The sequence below is a fragment of the Lipotes vexillifer genome, unplaced genomic scaffold, assembly GCF_000442215.2.
Source record: "Lipotes vexillifer unplaced genomic scaffold, Lipotes_vexillifer_v1.1 scaffold384, whole genome shotgun sequence".
Classification (NCBI taxonomy): domain Eukaryota; kingdom Metazoa; phylum Chordata; class Mammalia; order Artiodactyla; family Lipotidae; genus Lipotes; species Lipotes vexillifer.
In genome coordinates this window covers 4,079,984-4,096,170 of record NW_006793498.1, presented here as the reverse complement: position 1 = coordinate 4,096,170, position 16,187 = coordinate 4,079,984, and the positions used below count along the sequence as shown (strand labels likewise).

General features: G+C 40.8%; 1 protein-coding gene across 2 annotated transcripts in view; it reads left to right on the top strand.

The window, feature by feature from the left end:
- The window catches only part of COG3 (component of oligomeric golgi complex 3), a 57,760-nt gene extending 42,162 nt beyond the window's left edge, over nucleotides 1–15,598 (top strand). Inside the window, exons 20-23 of one of the 2 annotated variants that reach the window (XM_007466457.1) lie at nucleotides 5,027–5,102; nucleotides 9,572–9,699; nucleotides 10,515–10,613; nucleotides 15,410–15,598. In XM_007466457.1, coding sequence (XP_007466519.1) covers nucleotides 5,027–5,102; nucleotides 9,572–9,699; nucleotides 10,515–10,613; nucleotides 15,410–15,439 — 333 coding nt within the window. In that variant the 3' untranslated portion in view covers nucleotides 15,440–15,598. The remainder of the gene's footprint in view (nucleotides 1–5,026; nucleotides 5,103–9,571; nucleotides 9,700–10,514; nucleotides 10,614–15,409) is intronic. The other variant, XM_007466456.1, reaches the window with a different exon arrangement.
- The last annotated feature ends 589 nt before the right edge of the window (nucleotides 15,599–16,187 follow it).

Here is a 16,187-nt window from a genome sequence, read left to right as displayed (position 1 = left end):
CACACAGCAGCAAAGATCCAACACAGCCAAAAATAAATAAATAAAATAAATAAATTTATTTTAAAAAAAAGAAAAAGAAAAAGGAGACAGTAAACCCATGTCTTAATGATTCTGTCTAAAAAATCACCGTGTTTCCTATTATGGAAGCTTTTTGGTTTGGACTTTTAGGTATGCTTGCAGAGTTTTTCAGTTTTAAGAGAAAGTGTGCACATATTGCAAAGTTAGTTATAGCAGACCTCTGGTTAGCTCTGTTCTCTTTATCCACATTGTAGGGACCTGCATGTGGTCTGGGACTCTCACTTTTCCTGGATTAGGACCTGCATGGCAGTAATCACAGTCCTGTCTATCAGGGTTTCCTGTTACTTAAATGGGTGATTTATTTTCCTCTTTGTTTTACATGCTATTTTTCCCTTTCATTTTGCGTAGTTAACTGAGAATTGAAGATTTTATATCATTGCATTGTTAATTATCAGATATATGGATTTATAATAATCTATTTCTCTGTCTCCTAGCTAGAATCCATCAACTGGCAAATGCCAGCAAAGGAAAAAGCAGATCATGGCAGTTTTGACTTTTCCTGTTCCAACATAATCATTTTTTAAAAAAACCTAAGTGTTGTTACTAAGGACTTACCTCATAAAGATCTTTAAGAAGTCTTGAAGTGAACTTTCACTTATTAAGCCTCTACTGTCTGTCCAGACTTGTGCTAGAGGACATTAAAAAGGAATAAAAATATGACAGACCTCTCTCTCAAATTTACTTGTCTAAGTCTTAACTGGGGAGACATTGGTAACTTGTTGCTGGGTCCTGTGATAAAGACAAAAGATTTTAGTTTTTGAAAGTAAGAAATGATACCAAAAAAGCAAATATAGAAATGTTAAACTATTATTTATCATTGAGGTATATTACTTGTTTAGTGGCTTTTAGCCCATTCATCAAGTATTTGGAATGTGTGTGTGTGTTTTTTCCCCACCACAGAAATATAAAAGGAGGGTGGTGTAAATGTTTTCTCCCAGCTTTTTGATTTAAAAAGAAATGGTGCAAGTATGGATATTTTGTAAGTTACAAACCAGTCATCATAGTTTTTACTGAAATTGTCCTCATGGAAAACTAGTTTGTAGATTGTAGTATTTTGGGGAGAGCACCCACATTAATACTGGTGGGAAATACTGTAGATGAATGTTTTGCAATAACAGAGCAGCAGAACGAATCTTCTGATATAAGCAAGTTGGTTGTTATGAAATCTGCCATTAAAGGTTTTTTTCTAGAAAAGCACAGTTTTCCTAGAAGTCAAGAGAATGAAGATTCACTGATGGTAGTTGTCCAAGTTGACCTTAGGATAAATTTGGTAAATCTGGTATAACTCTGGGCATTTGGAAGATTCTGGACACTACGAACATTCTTTAAAAATTAGAGATTTATGTAGAAAATATGTATTCCAAGTCTGAATTATGTAATGGCCCTCCATGGACATGGTACACGCCTATAGCAGGGACCCCTGTATAGCTGTTCATGCACCTCTTTTTATACTCCTCTCAGTATGGGACTGGGGGAGGGAAAGGCCCTGCGCCTGATCATCATTGAGAAGCCGTTCTCCCTCACCCGCCTCTATCTGCTCACTCTATGTTGACCTTGCTCAGATTATTCCCAGTTGCCTCATGTTTCCTTTTACAACCCTGGTCCCTCACTGCTCCTTACTGTTCAGTGAGAATCTTTAGTAGATACTATGGCTTAGAGGACCCGGCATCCCTTTTATGTTATCTTATTCCAAATTTAGGTTTCTTCCCCTGTCCTGTTGGCATAGAGTAGGTCAGAGGTAAAGGTATATACACACACACACGCACAAGCACGCACACGTGCATTGTAAGCACTAGAGTTCATACAGATATACGTGATCATTTAAGACATTGTTTCTTAGAGTTTGTGGACCAACCATTTTTCACGTTTCACCGGGTCAATGTTACTAGTATTCTGAATAACAGAGATAGAGTAAATGATTTTAAAACCTTAAAATAATTTTCTTTAAAGATAATTGTGCAAGTGCAGAATCTTATACCCCTTTTATTATAATTGGCATTGTAAGGCAGTCACTTCTTGTACCTTGATAAATGATCACAAGAAAAGCAGTATCCATAGATGCAGAAAGGAAACAGTATTTCATCTTTCATTTGGATGTATGCTTGTAGGTCTCAGTATTTACTATTTGGATGTAAGCTTCATCAACAAAATGTCCTCAGCTTGTTTCTAAGTTTGGACTGATTTTTAAAATATATATAGGTTTGCCTAATAAAACAAGCTGTGAGAGTGTATAGAGAACGTTCTTAGGTTGTCAGAAGACTTGTTTTTTGAGCCGGAAGACTCCAGGTGTGATTCTGGTCCCCTTTCACCTGTTGTGAAAAAAAAAAAATTGGCTTTTTTGTTTATGTAGCTCCTTCCTCGGGCTCTCGTTTTTGAGATGCTTTGTTTTCATTAACTCTCATTACATGCCTAGTACCTGGAGTAAGTAAGCATCTCCATTTCACAGACTAAGAACCAAAGTTTTGCAGTGTGACCTGTATACATGAGATAAACATTTCTACAGCATTTTAATCTGTCTGGTGTAAACATCCTTCCTGATTTTTTGGTACAGTTAATGAAATTTCTTGAGAACAATAAAATTATAAAATTTTATTTTATAAAATAATGAAATTTCTTGAGAACAAGAAAATGGTTCTAGAAGAACTATTGCCTTGTTTCTTGCTCCTTGAAAAATAATCTTTTCTCTCAGTATTTGAATGGCCCTAGGGAGTGTAATACTGTTCTCTAAGTGTTGGGGGTGGCGGTTCATATCAAAGCATTTGGGTCATTTTCTAAAACTAAAAAACTGTCGATACTTTTTTTATGTCCTAGAATTTTATTGTACTGAATATTGCTTGAAACAAATTCTTAAGTAGGGCTTGGAATCGTCTTGGGTGTAGTAGAAAGAGCATAGCATTTCGAGGCAGGAAAGCTGAGCTCTGCACCTCCTGACTGGGATGTTAGTGGTCACTTAGCTTCTCCAAGCCTCAGTTTCTAATCTCTACAGTGGAGATAGCTGTTGCATCCCTCCTCCCTACTTAAGGTTATTATGGGGACCAAAAGATGATTTTGTACATATAAACATACTTGGTCAGTGCTTGAAGAAGTGTTATTTTATAGTAAAATGTGACAAATTTGCAGTGAAGATTTTGCTTCACTGCAAAAAAAAATCTGAATGAAAGCATTTTAAAGGAAGTATAATTTCATGTTTATAGCTAAGCTAAAAGTGTTTCCCCTCGTGGGACCAGTTTATGCTAAAAACTCAGACTTGTATTCCTCTCAAGCAGTTTGCTAAAGTATTGCAAGTTATTCTTAATGTTCCCTCTGAAGCCTTATTAATTTCCTCAGCAACACTACAAATTAATTTTTTTTCCTCGGCATAGTGTGTGTAATAGAATTTGACCTATAAATTTAATTTCTGTTCACAAGGAGTTATAACCTAATGGGAAATCAAGATGGAAAATATGTAAACATTAAGATGTATACAGCAATGTCATTATGAGACAGTGGGACTGTCTTCATCCTGTAGGGTTTTAAAAAAGATGCGGCTAATTGGGAAAAACTTTTGAAGAAAATGCTCCTTGAGGTTTAACTTAAAGATAAGTATATTATCTAGGTAGTAAATAGAGATGAGTATACAAGTTTGTATTTGCTTTTAGTATAAAAATAGTTATATACAATATATGTCTTTATGAAATTGGTTAAATTCTGGAACAATCAGTGGCATAACAGCCAGCCATTACTATTAAAGCATAACAATTAGATACAGAAAAATGTCCAGGATTTAGATTTAAGTGGAGGAAAAAGTTTTTAGAGCACTGTGTTCCTACTTTTGTAAATGTAGACAGACACATTAGTATGTTTATATATTTACGTTGGGAAATATTTGGGATAATATACACTAAACATGAACATGTTTTTCTTTAGCATTGTCTAACCTATAATCGTATGTATGACTCACTTTTAAATGCTGCATCTCACAATAAAAAATAAAGACATAGAGAGGAATTGAGTGACAGTGGAAAGGGGTGATTTTGTATACATGGCAACATGAGCAGAGGCCTAGAGTGGTCCAGGAATATGAACTTGGTAGAAATAGAGAGAGGGCTGGAGAGGCCTGAGTTAACATTATATCCTGTCTGTGCCCATCCTCTGCCTAAATATTTGTGTGGCCTTCTTTATGAGAAGTCTAAAAAGTTGGTGTTCAGGTTTTTCTAATGAGACTATCTGCTGAGGCCAAGGTTATGGCCTGGACCGTTGGCACCTAGCAGTCCATTTTTTACAGATGTTTTGTGCATTTCTGTCCTTCACCCTCCCTAGCTACAGCCTAGCCGCACCATAATTTGCTATCTTAAGAGCATTCTTGTCCGAAAGCTAAATGTATGGTTTTGCTTCTCTGTACTGATGCTGAGAAATGAAAAGAGAGGTGAATAGAGGGTGGGCATCCACTTCTTGTACCTAGAACACTGGCTAGTCAAATGTGCTTTTTGATGCTATCTGAAAATCTTTTTTTTAAAAATAACATTCTCTCTGCCTGTGACGAAGAAAAGGACCCTCTAGGTATATAAAGGAGATTTTGTCCAACTGCTGTGACACTTTTCTAATAACATACGATAGTAATTTAATGTTAACCTAACAGTCCACTGAAGGAGAGGCCTGTTTTGTGTTGACGTTTCTCTCCGTCTTCATTTTTGTCTTCCTACCCTGAAATGTTTCAGGCTGAATGCCTCAGGACATTGGTATGGTTTTCTTTTTGCAAAACAGTGTATGCCTTGAAATCACAGGAGAAGGTTTTGCTAAAATATTTTATTCGTTGTAAAGGACTATGAGTTATGCATTTTCTTTTAGGGCTGCACATTTGATTATCATTATGCTTTCATACATTCAAATGGTGTATCTTTTGAGAGCAGAACTAGTTTAATTTGTCATCAGTGAAATGAAACGTGTTTCCTTTTGTCCCCTCTACTAGGTTTCAGCACTAAACACAATGGCCAGTCAGGGAGGACCCAAGTATACTCTCTCTCAGCAGCCTTGGGCTCAACCAGGTACCCACGTTTCACTGTTTGGGATTTCTTTTTTTAGGATGTCAGTTAATTTGCATTTATATAGTCCTGCTCCAACAGCTTGAAGTTGGTTTCCTACTCCTGCTGTGGTTTAGGTTAATGTAAGGTTCATTTTGGAGCTGGCAGGTCTTAACTGAGCCAGCACGACTTGCATTTCAACAAGCATCCCAAGAAAGGAAGAATTAAAACACACACACACACACACACACACACACACACACACACACACATATACATAAATACATACATATACATACACACACACACAGTTAAAAATAAAATATGGCTTAGATGGAAACGCTTTGAGTGTGATGGTTTCTGTACACTTGATTTTCATTGTCTTAGAGTGAAAATACTGTGTTTAAAGTATGAAATTAATGGAGAATTAATGTTTCCAAGTATTATATGAAGAAATGTTGGACATTACATTTTAAGCAAGTTACATCCTTACATTTTAAGCAAGTTACATCCTCTTTAATGTTTTAGAGTGTTTGAAAAAAATCATAAAGATGTGGTGTCATTTAGGAGTTGGCAGGCTCTATCATTGATTGGCAGAAGTGCTGGAGATGTTTCCAGTCTTAACTCTTTCCTAAATGTAAATTTTTTTGTGCTAGAAGGTGTTTTTTCCCCTCTTTAACATTAGACATTGAAAATCACGACTAGTTTTGTGGGTTATTTTTGGTCCATGTTGTGACATTTTAAGTTGTCATTAAACCAGAATAAATCATTTTGTTAGACTGATACTTCTGGCCATTCCCTGGCCCATATTGTGTTAGAGATCCTTTGAAACTAAGAAGGGCAAGATGCCGAAAGAATGAGTGTTTTAATTATGGGTGAGCTGTGTCCAAGTTGGTAGGAAGCTTTTTGCTCATAGTGAGAGAGATCCAAAGAATGATTCTGGTTTAGCATCCATAAAAAATTGACTCTACAGGCACCCCAAACTGGAATTAGGTTTTTAACGTGATTGGTTTCCCATAAGGAAAGAATGCATGTCTGTCAGGTATTTATTTCTTTTGGGAAAAAGAATTGAGGCCATTCTAAAATTTTCAGTTATTTTTATTAGTGCCTCAGGTTAACTTGAAGTTGAGGTAGAGCAAAGGAGTTGTTAGAGTAGCTGTGTGTCTCCTATAGGAAGATTTGTAAGCGTAGAGAATTATCCCTGGTATCTGAATGGAAGGCAGGATTTTATTTCAAAAATTTGTCATGTGAACTTTGATGATGTCAATATAGGTTTGCATTGATTTGCTTTATCTTGCACATGAACTTTGTGACATGCTGTAGGCCTTTTGTTTACTGTGATGGAGACAGTGAATATTATACTGGCTTTATTATTTTAAACCTTTGTGTTGTATATGAGATTGAAATCTTGGCCATCTTACTAAAGGACAGAGAGCATCCTTCATGCGGTAGTATATTCTGTCAAGAGAAAGAAAACCAGAGTCTTTTACTGACAATACTGGAAATTCTAACCATAGTGAGCCTGGTGGTAACCACTTGTTCTGACCCCTCAGGGTCAGGAGCAGGCTTGTCAGGCTGTAACTCAGCACTGATTCTAGAAGGAATTCTGATCATCTTTGGATTAATTGGGCTATTGGCTCAAGGTTTGTCATTTACAGAGCTTATTTAGAAATAGGACCTGATTTTATTTTGAACGTTAGTGTCAATGAAACTCTTGGGTGCAATAAATTTTTCTTAAAATAGGTAGAAACCACCAAATTGTCATAAGTATAGGTAGTACAGCTAAGCCCAGGGGCTTGATGCATAGTTAATGTATTTTCTTTCCCCTTTGGGAAGATTCTCTTCTGCTCAAAATAGGCGCTGTCATTTTCTCAAGTGGAGTCCTAATAGATCTCCCAGTGTTAGGTATATTGTGCTCTTAAGTATTACTAGAATTGTCATTAGTAAAGCTGGAGTAGATGAAAGGAAACCGACAGAAGGACTAGATGAAATAGGGCTTGATGTTTTGTCGTTTAAGACATTTTGTTTCTTTCTAAGTGAGGGGATCCTGGCAAATGGAGCAGTGACACTTCAGTTTACCTAGTTGTATCTTCCGTCTCATTTAGCCTCAAGGAGCTATGGAGTTGCTTTTTCTTGATCTGTAATACGAGAAGCCCACACTTAAATGTCGAAGATTTTCAAGTCTTTGGTGTGGGAGCACCAGGGACAGTCTAGAAACTTCTCTTGGGCCCCCAGAACCCGGGGTTAGTGGTTCATGCAGACTTGATCACCTTCTTGGGGTCATTCCATGCTAAACTCATGAGATTGAGTTATAGTTAGGATGCCAATTTGTTAATTACTCTGGGAAATATACCTTTTTAAGAATTAGGATACTTTATTTACAAGGCTCCACATAAAACTGGGCTCTGAAGACTGACAAGTGATCCCTGAAGTGTGTTAGTGACCATAGGACCAGAGCCTATGGAATTAATTGTCTTAAAGGAGCTTTCATCTGTTTATGAAAAATAAGGAATTCTTGGATTGTTTGTTCTTTCTTCTTAGAGCGTTGGCAGTTTCTCACCCTGCTCTTATACAACCCTCCTCAATTAAAAAAATTTTTTTAACATGGTATAAAATTTGAACTGTGGAAAGGTATAAAATGAGAATTCTATTCTCCACCTCTCAACTAGTTCTCTCAAAGGTAACCACTATTAATGGCTGATTTCCCAAAATTATGTGTATTCTAGCATATATGGACTTGAAACGTGTTATACAAATAAGATTATACTATCGTTACCTGAAAAAACGGGTTTGCCTCTTGGTGGGTATTGAGCCAAAAGACACAACCAAGGCAAAGAGTGGGAGAAGGAAGGATTTATTACTTGCAGCGAGGAAGGAGGACACCGGGGGTCTTTCCCAAAGCAGTGTCTCCCCGAATGGCAAAATTGGGGAAATTTAAGCTAAGGGTACATGTATTCATGAAGGGGCTTGAAGAGAGGAGAATTCAGCACTGAACTGGGGCAAAGGTTGACAGAATCCAAGCTTTAGTTAATTGAAGTCAGGGGGGTCAACAGCATCATTCCATCCTCCACCCGAATGGGGGCCTTAGTTCCTGCAGAGCTCAAAGACGTGCATCCGATTGTTCTCTGTATCCCTTGAGGAGGGGCTAGGGCTGTTTCATTACCGACCTATTGTTTCTTATTGCTTTTCCTGTGTTCCTGCATTCCCTCACTTCCCTTAAGGTCATCAGTTACTGAGACCTGTTAAAGGATAAGCATTGTGGCCAGGCTGAGATCACAGAATGGTTTAGGCCAACATGGCTTCTCTTACCTTAAGAAAGCCAGTCCTGGTTCTCCTTCTTCAGGGGCCTCTTACCCTATCTGCTTACAAAATATCCCTTGACTGTTGTTTTTTTTTAAACCACTTATTCTGTATCTTGGAGCCCTTTCTATACCAGCATATCCAGCTCTACCCATTCTGTTTAATGGACGTGTAGAATATATCACTAAAGCATAATTGCTTTAATAATTCTATTAATAGGTATTTAACTTATTTTTAGTTTGTTTTTCCTTACACTCTTTAATAAACACACATATCTTGGTATTTTGTAAATATGTCCATAAGGCAAATTTCTAGCAGTAGAAATGTTAAGTGAAAGAGTATGTGTATTTTCAGTTTTGCTAGACATTGCCTAATATCCCTTACAAGAGGGTGAACAGTTTACACTCCCGTTAACAGTGGATGAGGGTGCCTGTTTCCCCACACCCCTGCCAAGTGTGGATATTCACAACCTTGGTAATTTTTACCCATCTGAAATATTTCAGTTGTTTTAATATGCGTTTCTTTAATTATGAGTGAGGTCAAGCATCTTTGAAATTACTAATCAGTCTTTTCTTGTATAGCTTTCTAGGTGATTTTCTCTTTTAGATGCGCCATACAGATTATAGCTCTTCCTTTCCACTGCACTACACCTGGGCTACTAATTATTTCAGTTACAGTTTTCTGGAATTCTTTTCCTTTTCTGATAATGCAATATAAGAACGTAGCAAATGGATTTTTAGTTCCCATTAAATATGTGTGGGTATTTTCTGAATGATCTCATAAGACAGAGAGCATCTCTTACTGTGAGTCAGCTCTGCGAATGAGTAAGCATGAAGTAATTCTCACTAGTGCTTCTCTGCAAATGACCTTTTATTTTACCTTACGCCTTATCTCCAAATTCCAAGGCACCATATTACTATCCCTATGAATGTCCTGAGCCATGGCGGGGTGTGTGGGGGGGATTCTTTTGCTGTTTAGCCCACGGGGTTAGAATTTTGTATACAGTAGGTACTTAATGAATGTTTATAGGGCTTGTGATTAAACTTGATAAATAAATAAGAAAAGTGAAAGAAATTCTTTGGGGAAGTAAAGAGTCTTTGCTATTTTTCTCTCCTTTTATTCCCCTCTGAATTAAAATGGAAATGTTTCTTCTGTTTTTATTTGTGATACTAAGGAGGTTAATTTCTTTCCAGCAAAAGTCAGTGACCTTGTGGCAAGTGCCTACAAGACAATAAAAGCAAAGCTGCCCCTGACGTTGAGAAGTATGTCATTGTACCTATCCAATAAAGATACTGAGTTCGTCCTGTTTAAGCCAGTTAGGGTGAGTGTCGTGATCGTCTCTTTGAATGTTGGCCCATCTCTTGGAGTATTCTTGCCTTGTGTACCATTTTCCTCTTCCTGTAAACGTTTTGAAATGTTGGTCTGCTATTCTAGTACAGTTGACTAAAAAGCACTGTGATTCTTGAAAGACTTACAAAGCGTGCATCTGTCTGATTATATCTCCCCGACCTCGCCCCCAGCCCTCATTTTGTCTTAATTTCCTTATGGTTACCTGTGGCACAAGGGTAATTTCTACCTAAAAGTAGAAATCAGTAAATGAATAAATAAGTAATCAGACCCTCACATGAGATGGGGCCCAGCACTTGTGAAAGAACAGCACTTCAGGAATTATGTCCCATTTTACTGGTGAGTAGCAGAAATAAATGGCTTGCAGCGGCCACGGAGGGATTAAATGTCAGAGCAAATTTAGTACTCATAGCTTCCAGCTCTGTGTTGAGCTCACATCTTTACCCAAGGCGTTGGTTGATTTTTAAAGTGCATTTTATGTGTTTGGGAACTTTATTATCTCCTGCGGAAGAAATTGCTGCAGAAGACTGTTACTGTTCTCCGCGGGGGACAAGGCTTGCTAGAGTTTAGTTTTTCCAGTAAGTATTATCTGATAAGTCTTAGACAGGCAGTGCTTGCATGTGAAATATTAATGCAAATTGAACGTCTTTGGTAATGCCCTAGAAGATACATTTCCTCCACTTGTTTTGGCACATAGTAAGATTTAACTTTCTTAGTTATTCACATTTAAGAAGACTGAATATGTTTTCAGTGACTCATGTAATATGATTGCCTCTTCTTGTTTCTAAGAATAATATTCAGCAAGTCTTCCAGAAGTTCCATGTCTTGTTAAAGGAAGAGTTCAGCCCTGAAGATATCCAGATCATTGCTTGTCCTTCTATGGAACAGGTAATCCAAAGTCTGAAGATCCTTGTTACTTTTATAACCTTTTAGTTATTTTACTTGAGTAGATAATGTCTTTGAGTAACTGTGTTTTAGTTGTAATTTTAAAAATTGTACGTTGTTTTGTTCTGATGAGCAAGAGTTAAGCTCTGAATTGCTCTCTCGCATATTTAGTGATGGCGGCAGAATTTTCAGTTGCTATTCAGTGCTTTCTGGTATTGAAGGTCGCTGTGTTTAAGATGAATGAACTGTTTGTGGGAGACTCAAATAGTGGTATTTAGATTGCTGAATAATTTTGTTTGCAGTATGTATGATAGGATGCCCATGTTTTAGATGAAACAAAGTGTTTTAGGGATTAGAATAGATGTTAGAAGTGTTTCTGTTTTCTCTCTTCTTCCTAAATTAAAAAAACTAAATAGAGAGCTCAGTCTGTGTTTATTATCATTCATTTACTCAATTCAGTCAGCAGGCTTTTATTGAGTAGAAGTAGGTTGGTGCTATGGAGGGTATTTTATTTCTGGTTTTAAGTTTCGTTGAGGAGTTTCGTAGGGTAAGGACTAGAGAGAGAGACGGGGGTGAGAGTGGAAAGGTTAGCGAGAGCCCGATTGCTGTGGGTGGAGCCCGCGGGGAGAGAGACTGGAGGCAGTGTGTGTGGTAAGTCTTTTGAGGAGTTTTACTTCACGGGGAGAGAAAAGATGGGGTGGTAGCTGGAGAAGAAATGGGGTCATTTTTAAATTGTGATATAATTCAGATACCATAAAATTCACCCTTTTAAAGTAGGCAATTCAGTGGTTTTTAGTATATTCAGTAAGTCCTGGAACCGTCACCACTATCTAATTGCAGAACACTTTCATCCCCCCAACAAAGAAACCCCTACCTGTCGGCAGATTCTTCATTCCCCCCTCTTCTACTAATCTACCTTTGTCTCTGTGGATTTGCCTATTCTGGACAGTGCATTAAATGGAATCGTACAGTACATGGCCTTTCATGACTGGCTTCTTTCTCTCAGCATAATGTTTTTAAGGTTCATTCATGTTGTGGCTTGTATCAGAACGTCATTCTTTCTTACAGCTGTATGAATTTCTTTGTATGGCTCTATGGGTCACATTTTAAAATGATTTCTCTGTAGTTCTAGGGTTGTAGACAGTCAGGATACTTCTTTTTTTATAAATAAATAAATTAATTAATTAATTTTTGGCTGCGTTGGGTCTTCATTGCTGCGCGTGGGCTTTCTCTAGTTGTGGCGAGCGGGGGCTACTCTTCGTTGCGGTGCACGGGCTTCCCCTTGCAGTGGCTTCTCTTGTTGCGGAGCACGGGCTCTAGGAGCACGGGCTTCAGTAGTTGTGGCTCGCGGGCTCTAGAGCGCAGGCTCAGTAGTTGTGGTGCACGGGCTTAGTTGCTCCGCGGCATGTGGGATCTTCCCGGACCAGGGCTCGAACCTGTGGTTCCTGCATCGGCAGGCGGATTCTTAACCACTGCGCCACCAGGGACGCCCCAGTCAGGATACTTTTTTATAAGTCATTTGAAGCAATTATATTCTATGTGATTATACCACTAGCTTGACGTGTAGTTAGTGTATTTTCAATATTTAGAGATTTTTTCCCCTCGTTTTGATTTAATTTTGTTTTTATGTAAAATGTTTACATGATTCCCAAGTCAGAATTATGGAACAAGGTAAATTTGGAGAAGTCTTGCTTCCCTTTCCAGTCCCTCCAGCCTTTTCTCTCTCTCCCTGTTTAGATAGCTATTTTTATTTGTTATTGGATTATCCATCCATCCTTTTTTTTTTTTTTAAAGATAGGGGAAATGTATGTTTGTATATTCGTGGGGAAGATCTAAAGAGAGGGAAAAATTGCTGCTGGGAAAATGTCCTTGAGAAGAGAAGGGGGGATGTGACCGCAGGGGCAGTTGGAGAGTGGGGCCTTTGTCAGGGGCCTGCAGGGTTCAGCGTGGAGAGAGGAGCGAAGGCCGAGCTTGTGGGCGCACATGCAGGGAGCTGGCACGCGTGATGGGCGCTCGCGGAAGCTCTCCTCTGACTGCTTTGCATTTGTGGGGGGAGCAGGAAGCAGGGTCACCACTGAAAGGGAGGAGGTGCTGAAGATTCCTCAGGAAGGTTCGGTTGAGTTCAGTGGCTGGTTATGAATCCAAGAAAAAGCATTCAGCATAGTTGTCTCATGTTTTTTTTTCTCCAGTCATCGTCAGTCGCACGAGTGTAGACGTGGAGTTGCTGGAGGGTTGTGTCAGGGCTGTGCTTTTGCCAGGAGGGACAAGGCAGGGGCGGGTGAGGGCGGAAGAGTTAAAGAAGGGAGTGGCTGTAGTGATTGCCGTGGAACTCAAGCGAGGGAGCTGAGGGAAGGGAGTGAGGAGGGACCGTGGGTTCCAGGTCCTGGTCGAGTCAGAGGTCATTGGCGTTGGAATGTGAGAGGGAAGCTGAGCTGGGAAGATGGGTTGTGGCGATCAAAGAGTGAGCTGCTTGACGATGTGACTGCAGAGGGGTTGCAGTTAGAGGTAGTGATGGGGCTGGGATGTGCCCGCGGCCTGAGTAGCTGACGTGGTTGGTGGAAGATGAGGTCGCTGGAGGATAGGAGCCGAGGCTAAGCCTGGGAGCCTGAGCTATCTGGATGCTGAAACCGCCAAGAAGTCCTACAGGCGTAAAGAGTGATAGCGCTCTGAGGTCTGCAAGAAGTGCAGGGCTGTGTGATGGCGGAGGGGTCATAGATGGAGGAGTGAAGCGTGGCATGGTCTGATACGATGAAAACCAAAGCTGGGGGAAGGTCTGGGAGAGGGAAGGAGAATGGTCTGGAAATGGCAGTGAGGAACAGAGGGGACTCTGATCCCGCCTCCAGGCCCAGTGGTTCCAGGCATGTGGATGAGAAACGCCCGTCACTGCAGAAGGCGGCAGGGGAAGCTTGTCCTGGCGAAGGGGTGGGGGGCAGGGCTTCAGGACTTCAGAGGGGTGGGCCATGAGGTGGGAAGAGAGCCTTGAGGTAGTAGACGAATGACTTGGGAGGCCTGGGCTTCCTGTGGTGGGTGACGTAAGCGTGGATAAAGGTGTGAGGAGAGCAGCTCTGATGGAGCAGAGGCAGGGGTCTGGCTGAGAACATGCAGAGTTACTGGGCTCCCGCTTGACTCCTGCCAGTGAGATGTGTGGCTTAGCATGTGTACGTGTGTCTGTAACTTAAAAGTTTTATAATGATCACACACACTATGTGCAGCTCAGTTGCTTTGCTTTGCTTCTTTCTCCTGTTGATGAACCACTAAATTATTTTCATGACCTACCAATGGCTTGCAGCCGAGAGTTTGAAAAACACTAATAGAGGGACTTCCCTGGTGGTGCAGTGGTTAAGAATCCGCCTGCCAATGCGGGGGACACGGGTTCGAGCCCTGTTCCAGGAAGATCCCACGTGCCGCGGAGCAGCTAATCCCGTGCGCCACAACTATTGAGCCTGCGCTCTAGAGCCCGAGAGCCACAACTACTGAGCCCGCGTGCCACAGCTACTGAAGCCCACGTGGCTAGAGCCCGTGCTCCGCAACAAGAGAAGCCACCGCAATGAGAAGCCCAGGCACCGCAACGAAGAGTAGCCCCCGCTGGCCGCAACTAGAGAAAGCCCGTGTACAGCAACGAAGACCCAGGGCAGCCAGAAATAAAATTGAAAAAAAAAAAAAAGAAAAGAAAAACACTAATAGAGACCATCATGCTCACTGTTCCTTGTTCCTCTTTCAGAACTGTTAACATTTTCTAGTTAATAACAACAGCTGATAATACTGACTGCTGACTGAGTCACTTGGCCACAGGCTCATAAGAGTAGGAACCAGAACAAGGAATTCTCTTACCCTACACGCTGCACAATGATCAAAACAGGAAATGTAACATTGATACTATTACCTAATCCCCCATCCATATTCAAGTTATTTTCCCCAGTCCAGGATCCAGTCCAAGTGTTGCTTTCAGGTGTCACATCCCTTTAGTTTCTTTAAACCTGGAGCAGTTCCACAGCCCTTTTGGGCTTTCTTGACCTTGTCGGGCCAGTTATTTTGTAGAATGTTTGGTGTTGTCTGTTTCCTCATGATTAGATTCAGGTTTTGTATTTTTGGCAGGAAAAACACAGAGGTGATTTTGTGCCCCTCTCACTGGAAGTACACATTTATAGACGAGATTAGGGGATGATTATTTTGATTACCAAAACCCTACTATATAGAAGGGCGCACTGCCAGGCTCATCTAGCCGCAAGTCTCTCCAGGCCAGGGTGACAGATTTGCAGAGCGCGTGCTGCCAGCCCCTCCTGTCGTAGTGGCGATTTCTCTGGTTTTCCACGGGCTGGCTCTGGGTCTCGCGCTCCTTTACAGAGCGGACAGGGGGCTCCCGGTGCGGGTTAGCATATGAGGTGAAGCTCCCCTGCCGTGCCTATTCTTGTGCAGTCAAGAGTCATTTAAAGAGTTCAGTTTACTTACAACTCTCCGTGAAACGCACTCTGCATAGAGGCAGGTGAAGTTGGTTATTTAGAGCCATTTCTGTCTCTCGTTAGTGTTGGTATGTAGTTCTTTTCTGTCTTCCTGATTGGATTCTTAATGAATTGAGGGCCCAGGTTCGGTGATACCTCCCCACAGGCCCCGACGATGCGCAGCACCTGGGGCTGCTTCCGGAATCAGCACCGCAGGTCCAGTTTATACCTTACAGCCGTGTTTACTGGTCTCTTAAAAGTCAGACATTTCCTCTCGTTCTTTTTTGAGGATCTAAACAACTTATCTTGAGTATGGTATTCCACAGCAGAACTAACAAGGCCTTTCTCTTTGCTTTTCAGCTGAACCTCCTACTGTCAGTTTCTAAATAACCAGGCCTGTCGGGCTGTGTGCGTAAATGGCCGGTCCGGCAGGAGCTGGCTGCCAAGTCCCACGGCCTGCAGGACACCGGGGAATTGTGCGAGGGGCTTCCTGAGAACCACAGGGCTGCTCAGGGCTGACCGCAGAATGAAGTGGAAGCAAAGTGTGACGTGATTTGTGTTTCTCTTTTGAAAACATCAAAATGCCAAAGATAAGCTATAATCTATGAGCGCTGATTACTGCCTCATTTAAATGGTCACAAGCAGTGTAAGGTTTTAAGAGGAAGCTATGGTGGGCACGCAGTGAAATGGTTCTTAAGAAAAATGTGCAATGAAAATAGATTACGATAAATAGTGCAGAGAACTTTACAGAAATACAGCTCATTAGAAAGCTTCTAAGAGAAAGGTTTGTTGAAGCGTGAAACACTGCAATCCTTTTAACCACTGAGCATTCCACAGTGACTATTTCTTTACTTCCAGAAATGTTATTTCTACACCCTATTTAACGTAACGTTTCTCCTGTCACTTTGAAGTTTAGTTTGGGATAGATCGGGTGCTTCTGAGAACATGTTCTGCTCTCCTGGGAGTTCAGTGTGGTATCTTTCTGTGCGCTTGATGTGAGGTGGTTTCAAGGTGTGAGGTCCCTGGATCTGTACTCCATGAATTGCTTAGGTGCAGAGCGTTCAAAAGTAGGCAGGTAGCTGCAGCTTCCTCATGGTAGGTAACGTGCCGTATCTTTCATGAGAATCTTCATGGTACA